Raw genomic sequence first — 20168 nt, forward strand, 5'->3', positions numbered from 1 at the left:
TGTGATACAATACAAGGCAAGTAAACTTGACTTTTCTAAATACTTAACATCATTATTTTAACATGAGAAAGTTACTGCACTTCAATCTTTGCTTAAGTACTAAAAATAATTTAATACTTACTTTGAAAAAATGGAATTAGAAAAAATATCAGATTGCACAGCCTTACACAGAGAACAAAAGTATTGCCACTTCAAAAAAGAACTATTCCTCCTCATAAACTTATGCAATAGATGTTACTAAATTCCGGTATACTGCAGAGGAAATAGTCACATCTATTTGCCCATCTATTTGAAGTTTATTTTTCTAAATCTTTATTCTGAAGCTGTTTTAAATATATTATTTTCCAGTTCAGATTCCTTTCACTAGAGGGAATAGGAAGGAGAGGTTGAAGAGAACAAATTTAATTGATTTTTCCTGAATGAGAATTTCTTGCCCACTTCAAAACTGACAAAATGTCTCTAGCCTACAACAATTTGGGCTTCATTTGTTGAACAAGCTCTGTTTTATTTTGAGTAGTCAAACCAGTATAAATCAGTTTGGAGGGTGAGTGGAAACTATTCAAGCTTTAGAAACATGAGAAAACATGGAATGTCAGAAACTGACTATAACTAAGCCACATGAATATGTAATATACATCCTATTCTTTAAACAGATGAAGCCTCAGAATTTAATACAGCCAAAAATGAGCTGTATAATGTGACATTTGACATCAACTATGGTATACTAGTTTCCTCTACTTGAACAAAGAACAGTTGTCCTTTTGTCACATCCAAACTATACTAAAGTCAGCAAAATTTCAGAAATGGCCATTCAGAACATGACTTTGGTATTCTACAAGCAGAATAACTAGCATTTGTAGGGGGATGGGCTGCAGCCTCTTCCTTTGGAATGAAGTTATCCCATAGTTTCCTGAGGAACACACAGTACTGGTACAAGCTGGTAAGATGCATGGCCAGAATTCAAAGGACACACAGTAGTGGAATCACACAGTACCTTGGGAGTATGATCAAGTATGATCATGCTCATGTAACTAGATTTGTGATCCTCTACCTAAATCTTTCAAAATGCTTGATCAAGTAGCTATCGTCACAGCACACCAATGAACAAACTTAGTAGCACCTGGATCAATGAAGTATCTATCACTAATTTCTTTTAAAACATACATGGAGAAAGTAGCAGTGCACTGAAGAAGAAACTGCCCATTATAGAGTACTTCTGGAGCATGACTAAGATAACTTTATCTTTGCCATTGGTAATATGCTTAATTTTTGCATGCAGCCTCCCATCCCTTTTAAAACAAGGTGGAAAACTGTCTAACTTTATGAAAAATTGTGATCCTTAAAAATGGAAAAATTGCTTATCTACCACTGTACAGAATGACTCAAACCTCAAAAGAAAAAGAACAGATGAAATATTTATTGTCAGTTTTGGTTTATTGGATATTTCTAAAAGAATTCACACATGGCATGTTGAGTTAGATGCTTTCTATCCACTCTGAGTTGCTAATATAATGTATAACATGAGTTGGGTGCTAATCAATTAACAGTATTCAGAATTTCTTGTGAAGATAAGAAGCTGTTATTTATAGGAGTAATTTTTTTTTTTTTCCTTCTGGATTTACAGAAACTATAAGCATGTTCTCCTGTTTCTTATTAATCTTCTTGGTTGTTACATGGGCCTTGAATCTTTCTAAACCTTGTTAATAGATGTATTCAACTACTCCAGAAACAACACATTCTGCCTGCCTGGAGGCTTTGTTCTCTATCTGTTTGAGGATAGGAACTGAGAGTCACTAGAAATTAAGAGAAATGTAGATTAATGAATTGTACTCTCATATCAGTGTAAAATCAAAACCAATATCTCTGATGTCAACGGAGCTGCCAGGAAAAAGAGAATTAGACTCTGAGCTGCATTTGTGGTCCCAGAAGAAAACTTTTCCTGATAAGATTGTAACTTGTTGAAACTTCAGAATTCATGGAATTCCTATTTGTATGTAACATCTGAAGAGTGTATTTTAGGAAGTGGTATTCTGCAGCCTTCAAGTAAAAGTACTTTAAGGAGCATATGCTTACCCTTCTTGTTTTTTTTTTTTTAACAACTTAAAAAAAAAAAAAAAAAAGGACTAGAGATCTTCGTGCCTTAGGCAATGTTTAATATTATGCTTTTAACATTTTGTGTTTGACATTAATCGATGACTAATGATTAAGGAATGCATCCTTGAGCCTTCTGAAATATATGAAAGGACCAAGAATGAAGTGATGAGAGCTTACCCCGAGAGAGGGAAGCAATACTGTAAAACTTCACAGGAAGATTGCTGTAATACTGCTGGGTCCTGACTTTGGTTGTGTATGCCACACAAATACAAATTATGTTTAAATTTGATTAGAAGTAATTTACTTTAAAATGCAATTCTTTCTGGGTGCATTTTTGCGTGTGGACCAGGGATGTGCATAACTGTTTTTACTAAATACTTGAGGTACCAGCAGTAGCTCTGTTTTTTCCCCCTTTATTGATGTAGCCCTTATGTACACTGAAATTAGTATATTGTCAGTCATCATTCTTCTCACATCTAAGACAAATGTAATATCCACTCAGTGCCAAAAAGAAAGCAGCAGCGTAGGCAAAGTACATATCTATGAGTATGAGCTGCATTCAGTTTCTGGCTCTGCCATAAGCTTCTTACACTAAAAACAAACAACAATCACCTCTACGGAGGTTTGTAAAACACAACTAAGAATATCTTCCTACCTCATCTGATGGTGTGGTATGTAAAAATGATATATCTATTAGTTATTATGATAAAAACAGATGCTAGAGACAACTGAATATTATATAAACAAATATAATCAGGAAGAGTTTAAGGAATGGCTCTTATTTCAACTACATATGATGTCAGTTTATGAGAAGCACTGTAGTATGAATTAAAACAAGGCAAATGCTTAATAACTTCCTGCACTTGCACTGCAAATGCAAGGCTAATATTCTGCATGTTTCAGAGAATATAAGACACAACCTGATTGAAACCATTTTTCAAGTATTTTCGTAAGTCTAGAACTATTTAAAATCTAGCTACAGAAGATATTTAGGAAGAGTCTGAGTTGGCCAAAACAGTCTGAAACAGCTCCAGTCTTGCACAGTCAGCACTCTAAGCTTGCTTGGTCACAGCTCTTAACAACTTTAATAATGAGTCATCTGCTACAAATCTACCTGGCTGTTTCCATCTCTGACACTTCCAGACTGAGGGAGATGGTTGAAAGCAGCAATGTTAGCTTCCCTACATCACTTTTCCTGCTTAAGTTTTCCTTGCTCACAGGGTTGAATAGCTGATTGTAGTTGTTCTACACCACCATTAACTACTGCCAGCAAAATAAGTTTTCTATCTCTGTGCAACATGCACACTTTCCCTTGGCTATGCCTATGTGACCAATATGGTTATTCAAGTTAGTCATATAGTATTAAATATTAACTTAGACACTTTATAAGTGTTCTGCCATCTCTCAGACAAAAACAAACTTTATCACAGTATTGAGACCTATGTTTCTCTGACTTATATATCTGAGGTAATTAGCACTGTAAAAAAAAAGTTTAATGTAAAAGAAAGAAGTACACTTTTAAGAGAGAGGAGAAATTTTAGTTAAAATATTTTACAATAAAATAATTATGATTATAAATCTCTTTAGTTAAATATATACACATCACACAGTATCTTAAAAAGAATGAACTTATTAAAGTTTCAAGCAGATCTAATGCACAAATCCACCACTTTGTCAGCTTAGACTGTAATGTCAGTTTTAACATTTGTAATTAGTTGTGTCAGACTAACGGCACTATTTTGTGCAAAATTAAAAAAATTATGAAAAACAAATCTCCAAATCCTTCCATTCCCACAGTAAATAGATAGAAAAGGTAGTTTACACATACATACACTTACACACAAACTTTGATTGCATACAGAGGTTAGAATGACCAGCACTAAAATAACCCCCATCTCTACAAAATAATCTATTTCTTGAAACTATGTAGTTTTTGAAAATTACAAATTGTGCTAGCAAATTGTGCGTTTAGGCAGCCACGTGGCCAATAAGGTAGATGTTGTCATAAAGGTGCCCTACAAAATCTTCACTAATATTTTGTGCAGCTCGTCGTGTATTCCGGATGAATTCTCTCTTTGACATTTTGTTCTTCACGTGAGGGCTGGTTAGATCAATGGAAAGAAGAATCAAAGAGTAACACAGTACATAAACTGCATCTAGACAAAAGAGAATAAAATAAAATAAAGGAAATTATGATCATTAAAAATATTGTTGCCTGACCAAAACTCTTATGCAGTCTTCAGCATTTGGGCCTAAAATAGCATACATAAAAATATATTAGAATTCAAAGGAATATCCCATTGTCATAAAATTTAATATAACCATTTTCAAAGCAATAGAATCAGCACATTGCTAAATAAACTTTTACAAATCTCTTAATATTCCTGCAGTATCCAAAAATCATGATATCATTCATTTAAATGGAATCCTAAAATCTTTGTAATCTAAAGCCAACATCCTGCTAAGTTTATCTTTAATATGTAAGCAGTCCCACTGCTAAAAATTGGCTCCCTACTACCTGTTAGAAATGCTTTTTAATTTCAGTGAGGTCCAAAATTCCCTCTCCTTTCTGTGGGACTATCCATAGGGCAAAATGTTAAACGTGCAGGTCTTTGCACAGGGATTTTAGAGATACTAGAGAGCTTAAGCACAGAAAAAAAGTGAAGAAAAACTAACATGAAAATATCCCCACCCTTACCAACTAGGTCAAAGAAAATAAACTGTATGTTATTTATTTACCCACTTTCAACCCAAATGGGATGACAACTGAATACTCAACAAAGATGAAGGATGCTATCAAGCCATGTTTGTACTTTGAGAAATATTTGTTTAGATGCTGACTGTAGATCTACTGTGAACTGTAACATCATCCAAACATATATAGAAATACAGAGAGTGATTCATTGAACAAAAGCTCTTTTTGCTTACCAGGGCTAAGGCCAAGCTCTCTCATCAAATCAGGGTTACAAGCACAGAATCTGTGAGAGAACTTCGTTATGAGAGTCTCAAGGTACTCCCCGCGCTCCTCGGGGGCATGAATATGTCTGAAGAACTCTCTCAGTGCATTTGGCAAGAACTGATTTCTGAAGTTGTGCAGTGTCACAAGGTCATCCAAAACATCTCGCCTAGTAGAAGAAAATCTCAGGTAATTAGAAAAGTGATTTATTTTTTTTTAAAGCCTGTTTGATCATGAAAATGTAGGTTTAAAATCAAAATAAAAGGTTTAGAATAGTTTTGGATCTTTAGAGTGTTTTATTCCACTGTTTCATTTTTGTAGAATATACAAGGAACAAATACACATTCATTAGACACTTGCAATACTAGAAATATAAATTTCTTTAGAATAGAATACAATAGAAATTTCTTTGCATGCATATTGATTTACAGTACACATAAAGGCTGGCAGAATTTAATTATCTGGTGAAGTCATTAAAAATGCAGTAAAGGCAATATATTTGTGCATATTGTACACATTTTGTTGCCTAAGTAGAAACTATTATAGCAGCATCCTGTTAAAAAAGATTTCAGTTAGATAAAATTCGCTCACAAAACCTCTTGAAAGGTTAAGTCCATAAGGGTACAGTGCTACCAAGTGTTTTCCACTGAACACAGAAATAACGAAGTGATTCAAACTAGCCTATATAAGCAGATGTGCAGAAGTAAATTTGGAAACAGAATATTTTGGCATGTTGATTCTTTCTATTACATATATCAATACTATGTGGGGTGTTTTAATGTCTAGAAATCTAATTTTTACTTCTTCTGCTTGATTTCACTTTATGAAGGGAAGAATAATAGCAGTAGGGATTGCTAACTTTAATCATTAACTTGCATCTGGTAAATGGTTTCATGTTTTTTCTATTGCTCTAAAACATGGTAATCTGAAGTTTTACAGCATAGATTTGTCTCTGATGGTGACACTAAAGAATGACTGCTTTTACTTGTGTAGCAGTGAAGGCTGAAGGGAATGAGATGCATGACAGGATTCCTGCTATAAGTGCTGCTGTTCACCTGCTCTTCCTATTTAAGTATAGGTATTACTTTCCCCCTCTATCAAATTTGTTTGAATTTGTAGTTTGTACTCCTCTTTCCTGATACTGCACCACCCAAAGCTGAAAATATCCTGGTGGGCAAAAGAAAGCATTCTGGGGATAGGAGAGCATGGTACAGCAGGGGCAATGTATCTTGCTGCTTTCATCCAGAGGGTGCTCTGCTACATCTTAGGGAGTGAGCATATCTCCCATTTGAGAAACATCGGAAAATCAAATAGAGGTTATAGAATCGATCGTGAGTTAAAAAGCTGCAATCACTTGGTAGAACAACTGCCTTTTCCTATTAACATTCATACTACATATGAAAAAGGAAGACCAGATTAAAAAAAAAAAAAAAAAAAAGTAGTAGAATATATATAAAATCTGAATGTCATACAGTAGAGACTATCCTGTGCAGCTTAAATGCACATTATACTTTCTAAACAATTTATAAGAAGAATTACAAAAATAGTGAAATAGCAAACTATGTGAGAGTCATTGGTTATATGTAGTATTTTCAGAGGTTCTTATATGATCAAAATTCTGGAACTAAGGAACTGTTCAGATTTAGCAGCAGCATTACTTAGTTGCATTTCTATGTATTTTTACATCAATAAAATTACAAGCAAAATAACTATTGTCAGGGTTGCTGTGCATCGACAAGAAATAGTGGCTTTCTTCTAACAGGAAATTCAAATTACCTTTCATCGAGATAGATTCTCAGCTTCTTCCAATTTAGTGTTCTTGTGCAAAAGATAAACTTAGCTATTTCCTTTGGCGAATCATCTAGTATGCCCTTGGACATAAAGTAGTTGACTCCCTGAGATAAAAGACATGTACGCATAAATATGTTTCATCTTCATATTACAGTTAAGAACAAGCACTGTACTTAGCAACACAAGAAAATTATCCCACTAATTACTCACATTTTATTCTAGCAGAATAATTTCCACTTCCTCTCAATCACATTTCAACATGCACAATACAATCTAAAATCACAAATCAAATGCAAAGGAACCTAATTCGTTGTTATGGTTGAGATTTTACATATACTTAGAGTAGGACATTTAAAATTATGAATCTCATACAAGCATGGTAGTTCAGCAGTACTTCATTTACAGTGTTTTAATATTGTATAATTTTATTTAACCATACATTTTAACCATAGATTTTAATTTCAGAACTTTAAAAGATAAGAAAATCTTAGCCATAATACGTTTTGTCTTTAATATCTTTGACTAAAACATTAATGTTCACACATGTATGTGATGCATCACATTCAAATAGATGCATTAAATGCATTTGTTTAAATGTGTAATACTGCAAAAAAACACAAGCACGCAGATTTCAAAGCATAGGTAAATATAAACATATAAATAGACATAAAAATATGCATAGACGAAGATAAGAACGCTTCATTATATAAAAATGCTTTAAGAAAGACAGAACTAGTGTGTATTTTTTATATTCATTTTATAATTTGTAGAATTTTCGACAGTTTGCCAAGCATACATTTCTTATAGAATACACATGCTGAATTTCATAGAAAACAGCAGTGAAGAAGCATATATTATTGTTAAAAGGTTGTTGTTTTTTTTTTTTTTCCGAAAATAAATACAAATCTGAAGGTTTTATACACTTAGGGAAAAAAAAAAAACAAAACCTCTAGCAATATTAGCCTGATTTTAAGAAGAAATCTAATTTGAGACAGTAGTGAAATGCATTGCATTATAAGCTTGTATTTAGGTCCAATTTAGATGATATATAAGTCTGTCTGTAGTTAGGATGGGCAACATAAGGTTGAGTATTTTCTTGAATAAGAGCTAAACATGAAATTAAATCAAAATGAGTATCAACTGCTTATTAATTCCTCAAACCCTTTGGTGGCAGTTTGCACATGACAACTAACAGGACACCAGCGCTTCACCAGTTCGTTTTACTTTCAGCTTATCTATGCCTCCTTGAGACTTCAGTATTTGCTTATTTCAGTAATGAGCACTTGCTTAAGGTAATACAAACTGAGGCCTATCAAGGAAGTGTCAGTAACACTTCTAAAAGCATATTTCTGCTGCAATTATTTAATAACCGATTCTGCAACATATCTGGAAAATACCTGGCATTTCACAGCTGAAGCAACATGAAAATAACGTCTACTTTAAGATAGATGGTAGGTTGGTTTCTTTGTGCCAGTAAACGTCAAAAGTTATTTCTTTAGTAACAACTCAATGAAGGACCTTCACCAGATATGCCACAGAGTCTCTGCAAAATGTTTGTGTTCCCTGTCTCTAACTCCCAATCTCTCCCCACCACACAACAGTTGACCATATATCCCCCTGTGAATGCAGTCTCTTTATTCATTTTCGTTATCACTTTCACAAATAAACAGGGTGTAAATATATTTCAACATGCATCATTTTAAAGTCGCTATTTATTTCTTCCTAAGCAACGACAAATACTTTGCAACAATATAAATCTGATTTCTCTTTATAGTTCTTAAGTTTTAAAAATTAAATTTATTTTCAAGATTTAAGGCATGTCATCTAATCAATTTTTCTGTAACACTGTAAACATCCTCAGATACTTCTCAGAATCCATGTTTCAAATAAATCACATCTGGTAGCTAACATGGTTGCTTGTGACAGGTACATTAACTGAAATAAGTAGTTCTATGCACTATTAAATCCTATGCTAAGATTATTTTTCAGTCATGTGGTGATTCTCTGAGGCAGCATTTGCCTGAATTCAGCTAGGCAGATCTGTGCCACTACCTATGAGGTCTGAAGAGGTGTTTTAAACACTTAGGAAGTACAGCAGGATGAGCTGGCTTAGTTGCTGAGTAATTAGGTGAAGAGCACAAGGGTGAAGATTTCCAGTAGCTCTTTGTGGAATCTAGTTGGCATTATAATGCTCTTAGCATTAGAGATTTAGGAAAGATGCCTTAAAGATACCTTGCCTTTCACGGCCAAGAGTGCTACTGCTGAACTTCAGACATTTGTAGTTTCCTTTGTCCTTTTTATTTGGATATGCACACAAAACAAACTAACTGCATTCTAAGTTGGTGACAGAACTTTCTGAAATAACATTTTGTCTTTTCCCACACATGTTCCATCTTTTTAGTATTTAAATGGAATTGGATGCCAAATCAGAATTAGGACACCATGAAGCTTTTTACCTAATACATGTTTAAAAATACTACAGCAAAATATGTGCCAAATAAATTAGCCAATTAAGACAAATTTCACTTAAAATTTGAAATTTGTCAAACATTTCTACAATTTGCTCAATTTGGTCAACTTAAGTAGTTTTAGAAGGTAAAACATTCTTAAAGCCTAGGGAATATGGGAATTCAAGTTTAAACACTAGGTCGAATATACAGATGATTTCTGCAGGTCAGTGATTGTCGTTCTATTTGTATATATGGCATCAATTTGTAATTAGAGCTTCTAGGTAACACTAACATGATTAGTAAATAGTTAATTATAATTAGATATATGCAGTATTTATCATCACATTTTTTTAGAGAAATACAGTATCAATATGTTTCATGGTGCTTCTTCCAGTACAAAATACACAGTATCAATTTGATATTTTCTAATAGGTATTTATAAGATCGTTTTCGTAAGTTATGAAGTTATACACTGACCATGCTACTTGTTAACAAATGTGGACACAATGAAGAACACGCATTTTGAATGTCACTGTTTTCACTGTATGCCTTTTAAATGCATTCTCAGTGATACACATTTGTGACGCAATCTTTTATTACCAGAAATACGTTTCATGTCATGCAGCTTCCATAATTGGTAATTTGGAAGACTGAAATCTTTTGACTTTAAAGTACAGTTTCCAAAAGGTTTCAGCTGTTGGGTCCATTTCTTTTCACACACTTAGAATGGAAGTTGGAATCACATAAAGAACTTCCTGCCACTGTCACTTATGCATACTTTTAACATTCTTAGGACAAATAACATAGCACTTGTCAGCTTTGGCTTGCTCAGTAGATCACCACGAAAGAGAATAAACGTTGTAAAAATTTGGCTAACAAAGCACAGAACAGTTAATATTCCATCATCTACAGACTATCTATAATTAAAAGCCAAGTAATGGTGCTTTATCTAAGCCACTACAAATTATATAATAACCAAGGACTGAAAATTATAGCAAAACTAAGGGCAGGTGCTAACGAATGAGACAATTTCCATAAACTGGAAAGCCAGGTGTAGTGGAAATGCCATCATGGCTTGAACCAATGACTGAGCACCTGGTAGGAAGGCAGGGGAGCTCAGGTGTATGCAATGAGTGGAAGGGGTGGAGCCAGAATCCACTCCTTCCCAGACCTCATTTAAGGGTTGGCAGCAGAGGTAAGGGGACCTCTCTGGAGATCCCTGTGTACCTGATGCCTTTTAAAGGTAAGCAGCTTCTTTCCTTTTTTTCTGTGCCCGCTGCTGTTGTGTTTGAGCAAATCCTCACTTATTACAGCTGCTCTGCTGTCATTGTTGCACTTTCCATTGCATTACACTAGTCATAGGGTGAGCACTGCCTCTGCTTACTGCTCTTTACTGTTGTTATACTATGTATGGGAAATCCTGATCTCACTGAAGTCTGAGTATTCTTGTACTGTCCAGATTCCACTAGATCCATACAAATAAATGCTATTAAACAATTTGTAAGAAATACTATTGCTAAAAATGAAATAAAAATTAGATCTTTTCTGACTGAAGTATTCTTTTCCACTTCCCATTCCAAGTGTAACTCCATAGTATAGACCCAAGTAATTAACTTGCTAGGGTATTTTGCAGGGAACTGGAAACTGTATGCAGAACAGTAGAAAATAACTTCTGACTGCTTACAAACTATGTCATAAGCATACATGATACAGAATGAGCACTTCATAAGAAACATTCCACATATGTTATATGCTCTTCTAAATTAAATGCAGCAGAGATAATGTTGGCAGGTTCAACAAAATATTCATATTCAAGTCTTAATACTAACTCTAAACCATACCCTCTCCCAAAGAAACAAAAACCAAATTCCAAAGTCTTGGCTACAGTGGTTCTGGTTCTGCCATTATGATATAACAAAACAACAAACAAAAAATCAGAAACCAAACATGCACTGGAAAACTTTCAGATTATATGTAATGTGATTATGTACATCTTTTTTCAGCAGAATGTGAGCACCTGATATGAATTATGCAAGCTCATGCACATAGTCAATACATAAAATTACAGCAGATATCACAACACCATGCACACAACAATGGCTAACCAGAGAATCCTACCACAAAGCGTGTAGATGCTCTTCCCTACCCCGTGAGCCACCGCTAGCTCTGGAGCTGTTGCTGCGGAGCCTGGTTACCCATTTTCATGACATGGGCGCTGTCCTTTGGAGAATCTTGCTCCTGTGGCTGTAAGTATTCTTATTTTTATATTTTTTGATCAAGTCTGTTATCAAATGTAAAGCAGAGTTTGGCAGGAAATTCCAAGACACAATTTGTAATAGTGGAATGTCAAATATTCCAGTCACAGTGTCCTTGTAATAATAGTTTGCCAACATCACAGTTGTAAACAAGAAAAGCACTGGTATCTATGAATTCTCCTGAAACTCAGGCCGTGAGTAATTCCTACCAGGCTATGGTGCTTCACAGGGAGAGAGGAACAGAAGGCATAGGAGATACCCTGAGGTTCTCATCTCTCACTAGGCCTGATGCAGGCTGTTTGTATGCTACTGTACAACGTAACCGTAATGAAGCCTTAAGAAGCATGTTAGTATAACAAATTTAATACTTAAGCTAAAGCGACTTTGTAGTATACCTAAATTATCTTTGTTTTCTTGAAAAATGCTGACGCTTTCATTCAATGCCTTTTGTGAAGGATCCAAATGCTTTACACTTATTGTAATTACTTTAAATTAGGTAAGGCTGTTGCCAACTGAAACTTGATATATTCTTGAGATACATTTTTATTTGGAAAGCTTTACAGTTATTACTAAACTCATTAAAATCCTGCTGAAAATCAGTGCTAATCGCTCAAGTGGCAGGTGCTGAGGTCTTAGCACTACATACCAAAGTTCAAAGCAGAGCTCTGTGAGAGAAATTACAGAATACTTACTTATGACTAATAGAAGTAATGAATTTCTTGATCAAGCAAAACATGAGATAAAGCAAGAGTTTAAACAAAATCCCATTAGTGCAATGATCTATGTATGACTACTTTATTTATTTCACCCTGCAGCCTCAAGTTCTTGTTTTCTGCATCTTAGCAGTGCAAACTATTTGTTTCCTGAAAGTATATCTCTTCATGACTTTTCTACTTTGGATTTGTTCAGCTATCACTTTGTTGTGTACATATAAGCACATGTAGGAAGTTAATGTTTATTATTGTTCAAAACTGTCTACCATCTTTTCCTATTAAACATGCAGCATGAAGAGTCTAGTTTTATGTACAGAATACTATCTTGATCACTTTAGAATTAGCTTTTGCCTGGAAAATACTTAGTTATCCACTCTCAAACATGTTTCCACTTTGAAAAGCGAGAGAGAGGCACAAGCTGTCTTTTCCAGTTAGTTATACAAACTAATAAATTGAAACCTTTTTAGTTATTTTTAGAAAATAAATATATGGAGTTACATACTATGAAGAAGATTCTCTTTACACAGAACAGAAATCCACAGAAAAAAAAAAATCAAACTGATATTTCAGGTAGTTTAGCAATACATCTTTTTCACTGTGCTCCTTGACCATAGTATTTAAAAATGCCTTGTGAGAAACCACAATTGTCACAAAAGTAACTGCTGTCACTTTATACCTCATTCTCCTACAACTGAAATCAGGTAAAGTGGGAGCAAACCCATAATCTGAAACAGCATTTGATTGCATATGTAAGCACTTTTTTTTTTATACCCCACTTCTTCAGTTAGGATCTCCCTCCTGTTCCCAAATCAACACATGGTAAGGAATTTCTGGCATCCATAGCTCAGACTAGTATACCAAGCATTTAAGAGGCAAGCTGTGTAAATGATGTGCACAGGTACTGTAGACAAAAAAAAAAAAAATCAGGATAGGGCTGTAACTTAGTATTAACCATTCCTATAGAAGAAGAAATACTAAAGCTTGGCTTTTAATGTATCTAGACTATAAAATAACAACCACAAATACTTTAATATGTTTGTTACTATCAGCAATGATTCACTTACCTCATCAGGGTTGGCATTAAAGGTGAGACTGCCCTCATCTAGCTGCATATACAGTTTTCTAAAAGAAAATCCTAGAGGTGGATTCTTATTGTATATAGAACAGTGACCCCAAGTGGATTTGCACAACCTATGAAAATAGAATTAGTCTATTATCAAAAACCTTTTCTGTATACAGAAGCAAAATGTAATTAACACTGCAAAGCCAAGTACTCAAGCAATAAGAAAACTTCAAAATAAGATTGATTGTAACATTTAATTCTTAACCTGTCTGTATGTTTGTTTCTAAAGTCTTTAATTATGACGACATTTTTTTCTTGTAGGTTTTGGTATATAATAGTGCAACCTCAAAATGTACTCCAGTAGGTGGCATTGTAATGACATCTACACAGTTGAAACCTCTGACACTCCTAGTATCTGAACAGAAGGTAACAAGTGACAAATTGTTCTCTTGCAATAGTATAGATTAAAAATCGGTGTTTCTTTTCTTGTGCTCTAGTTGTGCAGTGAGTGGAACATCACATCTGCACCAGAATATGCAACCTGCTACTTTCGACCCATCCTTTTCCCAGTCTTGATGACTCTGGGTTACTTGATTAAACCCCATGCCTTCATAAATATTTTGTCGATATTTTTCGTTACTTCCAAAGTTGTTTCTTCTATCCTGCCTCTGACTCCATGTTTCATCAGTTTCTGTTCCTCATCTCAGTTTTCTTGATGATGCTGTCTAAACTGCCCTTGAACTTTCACTTCCTAGGCACCTTGTTTCTTATCTAAGTTCCTTATTTCAGTTCTAGTTCTGCTTTAACATATTTGTTTTTTAAAAAAACTGGCCACAGTGGGTTAGAATTCTTCAGGTGGCTGAAGTAGAACATGAAAGAAACTTGGCTTTCCTCTCAGCATCTTGGGTCTTATTTGAACTGAGTTCTGAAACGCAACTGTGGAACTTGCTAAATTCTAAACTTGATGTATGTGGATTATTAAAAATTAAGATGTTAGCAGACATGTGAATTGAGACATAAAAATGTGCTAAACCAGGACAAACTTTCACAAACAAATATATGCTTGAACTGAATATTAAGGAAGATTCCAATAAAAATGATTGAGCTGTTTCTCAAGGTGAACTTTAAGGGAAATATACTTTTTTTACTTTCATATTAAGAATATATATTGTTTAATTAAGAAGCTACAATATACTTGTGCTTTAGAACTGGAAATTTATTTGTATTTTGCACAGTTTTGATACCAAGGATCAAGAACAATATGATAACAAACTGCAAAGTTATTTTATGCATGTGATCTTATAAGCTTAAATGAACCTTCACTAGAACAACCACTTCTTGCCAAGATAAGTCCTGAATGAAAGAACAGCTGTGACTAAGAAGTTATAATTGCATTATCCTCTTGATGAAGTTCATGAAGTGAACTGAGGAGAAGCTGCTTCAAATGCAGAGAAGCAAACAGACTGAGAGAAGGAAATAACTTAGAGCACAATGAAATGAAAATAAACAGGACCTGGAACAGCAACCCACTTGTTACATTAATACTACTCGCTGTCAGTTAAATTAAAGGATAAGGCTGTGCTGTGAAAGAAGACAATCTACTCTAAAGATAGGTGTGCTTTCATAGGATTCTTTCCTAGTGCTCTGAAACACCAAAATGAAAGGTGGTGTTTTTAATTAAGATTTCATCTTGCACAATTTTATTTCATAGAATATTCCTTTATTTCTCGGACATAAAAACAGACAGAATTGCCTCTGCATGTCGTATGTTTCAGCTGTTAGATAGTAGAAATTTCGTTACATGCTTGCAGAACTGGCCTTTTCTTTCCCCCTTCCTTCTGTTGCTGTCTTCCAAAAAACAAGGGCATATGTTGCTCTAACTCAGCTGCAGTAAATGAGTTCTTATTCTTTTCTACCTAGATCTTCAGCTGAACAGATTAACTTGCTCAAGCTGGGTATTTGTGTTATTTCTCTGAACTTCAAACATTTCAGCTGTGCTTTGATTTAAAACAAAAGTGAATGAGTCCTTGTTTTTTTCACCAAACAACAGGTTTGTAGTAATACATGCATGTGCTTATACCCAGCATGTTTGTGTATACAGAAACCTCTTCCACTATCTTAGTAGTAATTAGAAATCCATAATTACACATTTTTAAACTGTGTTCATTTTCTCCCCTGTGCCAAATCTCATTTAACTCAGAAAACCTTTGCTAAAATTGGAATAATACAAAGCACAATTTGAGACAATTATTTTTACTATTCCCAGGTGATGCATTTGTTTTTTTGCTTACCCTTGCCAGAGGAGCTCATCATTAGCGAGATCCTGCCAAACACATGAAGCTAGACAGAGATCAGTTGCATTCAGATATGACAAAATGGTAAAACTAAGCTCTGGTGGCAGCATTTCCAAGTTAATGAATCCTTGTTCTTTAGATTTTCTTGTCTTCAGCAGGTGGTAGATATCAATGCCTCCTTGAGCTTGTTTCCGGTGGTTTGTATTGGAGACATTGTTAGTAGCTATTCTCTTACCATGCTCTCTGGTAAGATAGCCTTGTCCACTGAATCCTTGGTGTTGCAGTTGCTGATTTCTAGCAACCCTCCAGAGTCCCTGACCCATCTGTGAGCCTGCTGGATGTAAAAATACAAATTAAATGTTGTCATAGTCACACTTCCTTTAACATTTAATTAAATTAGTTTATTTAGAAACTATGAAGTGCTACAGAATGAAAGGACAGCCAAAATCATCCAGAGAAATGGGGAACACAAAAGCAGGTTGCGACTGACATAAGGACAACATTTAAGAACTTAAATATATTGCAGCTAGAAGCCATTCCCAAATTCAGTGGATTTTCTCTTTCTTGCTACTGAGCACCTAAGATGACGTTGAAAAAATGCTTAAGGAAGTATAAGGGTTAGGAGCTTGTGTCCATGTATTAAAGCTAGGACTCCAGCTTAAGCTATTTATCAGTTCTGTTGCTTCTTCTAGAAACACAATGTAGCAATACATCTGAAACACAGTATCACTCTAAGTAAAGATCAATCCTGCTCAGTACATGAAGAGGCACTGCGGCCCTGGGAGAGGAGGCATTACTAGAACTACTTATGCAGTACTGGTCTGGATGTGCAAAGATTACTTTCAGGCACTTTGGATTACAAAAGACCAATAAGAATCCATCAGATGGTTAGTAGATAACATACGTGTAAGTAAGCAAAAAAAGTTAATAGCCTCTTGAACTCTTGAAAACTGTAAGCAACAGTCACCTTGTTTAACTCTTATTCTTTGTCGTAGAGATTAAAGTAGTAAAGGAACGTGGAGGCTGAATGCTCAAAACACTGGCAGTAAATTCACAATTATATGGGTCAGAAGGGACCTCTAGTGATCATCAGTTATGGTGCTGGACAGTTCTCTGAAGTGTAAGTACACTGCAGCAAAGACTTGGAAGAAGTCTTGTCTGGAACATAAGGTGGTGTTTGTTCCTTTCTCTTTGCTGTCCCTCTGTAATGCCTTTTTGAAACTGTGGCACAATCTCATATCCTAAATCTTTAGAATAGTATCCAGAAGATTTTAGGTTCACTGTAAGAAACAAGATTAAAAGTCAACTCACTGACAAAAGCAAAACTTGGTTTCTTTGTCTTACTTATCTCAATTTGTACATTGTGCTTATTTTTTCTTGTCAAAATTTGCTGTAGATAGTAATAAAAAGAACAGAGGACTTAATTAACATGACATTCCCATTTTGCTAGGCATTTTATATGAGCTTGATAGTTAGTGAAGTACAGTACTTAGTAAACAGGTATCTCCAAATGTCTTGAGAGGCTCCAACCAATTCTAGCCCTTTGCCTTGTCGGTGAGTTGAACACTGTCAACAAATTGTCATGTTTTCAAACATGCAGATGACAACTTGAAAGGTCCTGTTCACTCCCAGAAGTTATGAGGTGATCTGAATGACTGAGTAACAATGATCTGCCAATTCAATTGTCAGAAATATTAGGTTTTTGAAAACAGGTAAATGTATAGACATGTACGTAGATGTGAATTGAGTATAACCTGCACATTCACAGACTCATCGTAGAATGGCTTAGGTTGGAAGGGACCTGAATTCCAGCTAATATCTAACCAAAATCTTCCCTCTTCCAGTTTAAAGCCATTTCCCATCTCTCAATCACTATTTGTGTAAAAAGCCAGCCTCTACCCTGTTTATAAGCCCTGCTCAACTATTGGAAGTCTGCAATGAAGTTTTCCCCTCCCACCAGGACCCCCAAGTCATCATCTGCAGGGCTGCTCTTGTAGAGTTCTTGCCCCAGTCTGTATGTGCTTTTGGGATTGCTCTGATCTAAGTACAAACAAACAAAAAAACATGCCTAAGTATGTAGCATTAAAACTAAAAATAATGAAATAGCCAAAGAGCAAGTCATTAGTTTCAGGGACAGAAAGAACCAGGTGCTTGTCATTCCTTATCATTATTTTAACTCCTCAGACACTAAAGCATCAGAAGGACGAAATATGATAAAGCTGAAATATCAAATATGGAATTTTACAAAATAAGTAATGAGTGAACTTCTATGTGAATTGTGTATGTCAAGTAATGAGAAAAAGTTCTGTTAATTAAGGTAACTTTTATTAGTCAGACGAAGGAACACATTTTGCTAATATTTTTGCTATCTATTCTGACATTAGTTTATATAATTTTAATAGAGCTATATTTCCACATACATTAAAATTAAAAAACAAGTCTTTCAAAAATGCTAACTATTTGGACATACATTAAGGCAAAATAAAAAAAAGACAACAAAAACAACAACAATGTAATAAGTAATTTTGAAGGCTTTGAAGAACATGAGATCATACTGCGACAAATTTCATAACGCACCACGGTGGCAACACAGAGAGAACGACAGCATTATCAGAAACAGATCATCAAAAGACTGCACCCAGGGAATTATCAAGTGAACTTTATTCCATTAGGTAAGGATCTGGCAATTTTATAATAGCTTTCAAGCTTCTTCAGTCAGATTATCTTTCTGTTCTGCAGGCCATGCTTATAAATGGGTCATAGTTGCAAAGGATCAAGTTTTCCTAGCCCTAAATCAAATAGCCAAATTTCATTTGCTAGCTTAATGTTTTTATTACAATACCCAGCTAGTAGTTCCTGTTTACAAACTGCATTCTGTTGAGCAATATCGAGCTAACAAGAACACCAGTGTTTGTTGCTGGTGCTCACAGGGTTCATCTTGCCACAGAATGCTAATTGTGACACATCGTTTACAGCCCAGTCACTATTAGCTTACTTATCATTATGGTTCCGAGACAAAAAAAAAACAACCAAAACACAAAACAACAAAACAGTGCTATGGTATCCAAGAAATTAGACTTCTTACAGAGTTCTCACATACTTATGCAGAAAGTATCAGTAGAGAAATCTCTTAGAAAGACTTCTTGAAATAAAAAAATGATTTAAAATGCATATTTCTATTTTAAGCACCAACTGAATGAGTTTCAGGGATGACAAAAAGCAAGACTCGATTCAAACCAACTGCTGGGAACACAGTGCGTGGCTGCTCAGCAGCAGACGTGCTGTTTGTAGAACCAACCACCTTTTCCCTGTCAAGCAAATGCCTTTAGCTTTGCAGTAATCCAGGATAACGCTTTGAGATCTCACTCATAGAACAGAGAGAGTCAGTGCATCATTTTTTCACTCAGAGGGTGGTGACACACTGGAACAGGTTGCCCAAGAATGTCCCATCCCTGGAGGCATTCAAGTCCAGATTGGATGTGGCTCTGGGCAGCCTGGTTGGCAACCCTGCACATAGCAGGGGGGTTGAAATTAGATGATCATTGTGGTTATTTTCAACTCAGGCCAGTCTACGATCGTATGGCTCTAAGAGTAATGGTATCCAAAAATATAATTTTGTAATATTGTGAACATCCATTTTCAGGCCCCAGATTCAGGAAGCCACTCAAATGCATGTTTCCAAACTTGTGATTGATGTAACTTCAGCCAGTACCCGCAACCTTCCGATGGCTTGGCTGTCACAACTCTCACAGGAAGAAGCGACACTAAGCTTTTTTGTGGACTGCTGATCTCCCCTGGCACTGCCTGGCCTATGGCTATCAACCAGCCTGACTTAACTTTGCAGAGAATCCCAGATCCAGGTCAGCTTCGTGTTACTGTGTTCTAGAGTAAATCTTTTTCGCAGTGGAGCCCATGACAGGAGACTACAAGCTAAACGCCATCTCCGTTAGGACGAAGATGCAGATGGTGACGGTAGCCCCGTCACCAACAAAGCACACGCGGAGGCTCCATGCGAGGCCTTTGCATTGCACCGAGCCCTGCGGCCGCGTCCGAGTTCATCTTCGCGTCTTAAGCCTCATTCCCCACAGCCGCCCTCCGCGCGGCGGCCTGCCGGCGCCCTGGCTGTGAGCGACACAGCCGCCCCCAGACAACAAACGTGCCCCTCGTGAACGGGCCGCACCGCCCCTCTCACCGCAGGGCTGTCCCCGACCCGGACCGCGCCGAGGGAGGCGGCGACCCCGGCCCCTCGCAGCACCACCGGCTGGTACCGCCCCCGAGTGCCATTGGCCCGCACCAGTCAGGCCCGGCCTCTGATTGGCCTCGTCGCCCGTCCATCATCTCCCGGCCGCTTGCCCGCCGACGGAGCCCATCCACGGGAGCCCTTCCGCGGTCCGTACCTGTGCGAGCTCGGGTCCAACCGCCGCCGCGACGAGCTCGTTGCGGGTCGGTGCGTGAGCCTCGCCGGACGGAGAGGGGCTAGGCGGCCCTAGGGGTGGGAAGAGGCGGTGAGGCCCCTACGGCGCGCAGGGAGACGCCGCCGCGCCTCCTGCCA

General features: G+C 36.3%; 1 protein-coding gene across 2 annotated transcripts; it reads right to left on the minus strand.

The window, feature by feature from the left end:
* Nucleotides 1–1415: 1415 nt before the first annotated feature.
* On the minus strand, nucleotides 1416–20153 carry FBXO8 (F-box protein 8). 2 transcript variants are annotated; one of them, XM_031607415.2, is made up of 6 exons: nucleotides 20014–20153; nucleotides 15614–15950; nucleotides 13324–13450; nucleotides 6827–6945; nucleotides 5023–5219; nucleotides 1416–4250 (listed from the first exon to the last, which is right to left on the minus strand). In XM_031607415.2, exons 2-6 carry the CDS (start codon nucleotides 15937–15939, stop codon nucleotides 4063–4065), a joined length of 957 nt encoding a protein of 318 aa, XP_031463275.2. In that variant the 5' UTR covers nucleotides 15940–15950; nucleotides 20014–20153; the 3' UTR covers nucleotides 1416–4062. The 2 variants fall into 2 exon arrangements, with proteins under 2 accessions (XP_031463275.2, XP_031463277.2); XM_031607417.2 differs by having other exon boundaries at nucleotides 15614–15947; nucleotides 20014–20152.
* Between the last annotated feature and the right edge of the window lie 15 nt (nucleotides 20154–20168).

This window comes from Phasianus colchicus, chromosome 4 (assembly GCF_987193195.1).
Source record: "Phasianus colchicus chromosome 4, bPhaCol1.hap1.1, whole genome shotgun sequence".
Lineage (NCBI taxonomy): Eukaryota > Metazoa > Chordata > Aves > Galliformes > Phasianidae > Phasianus > Phasianus colchicus.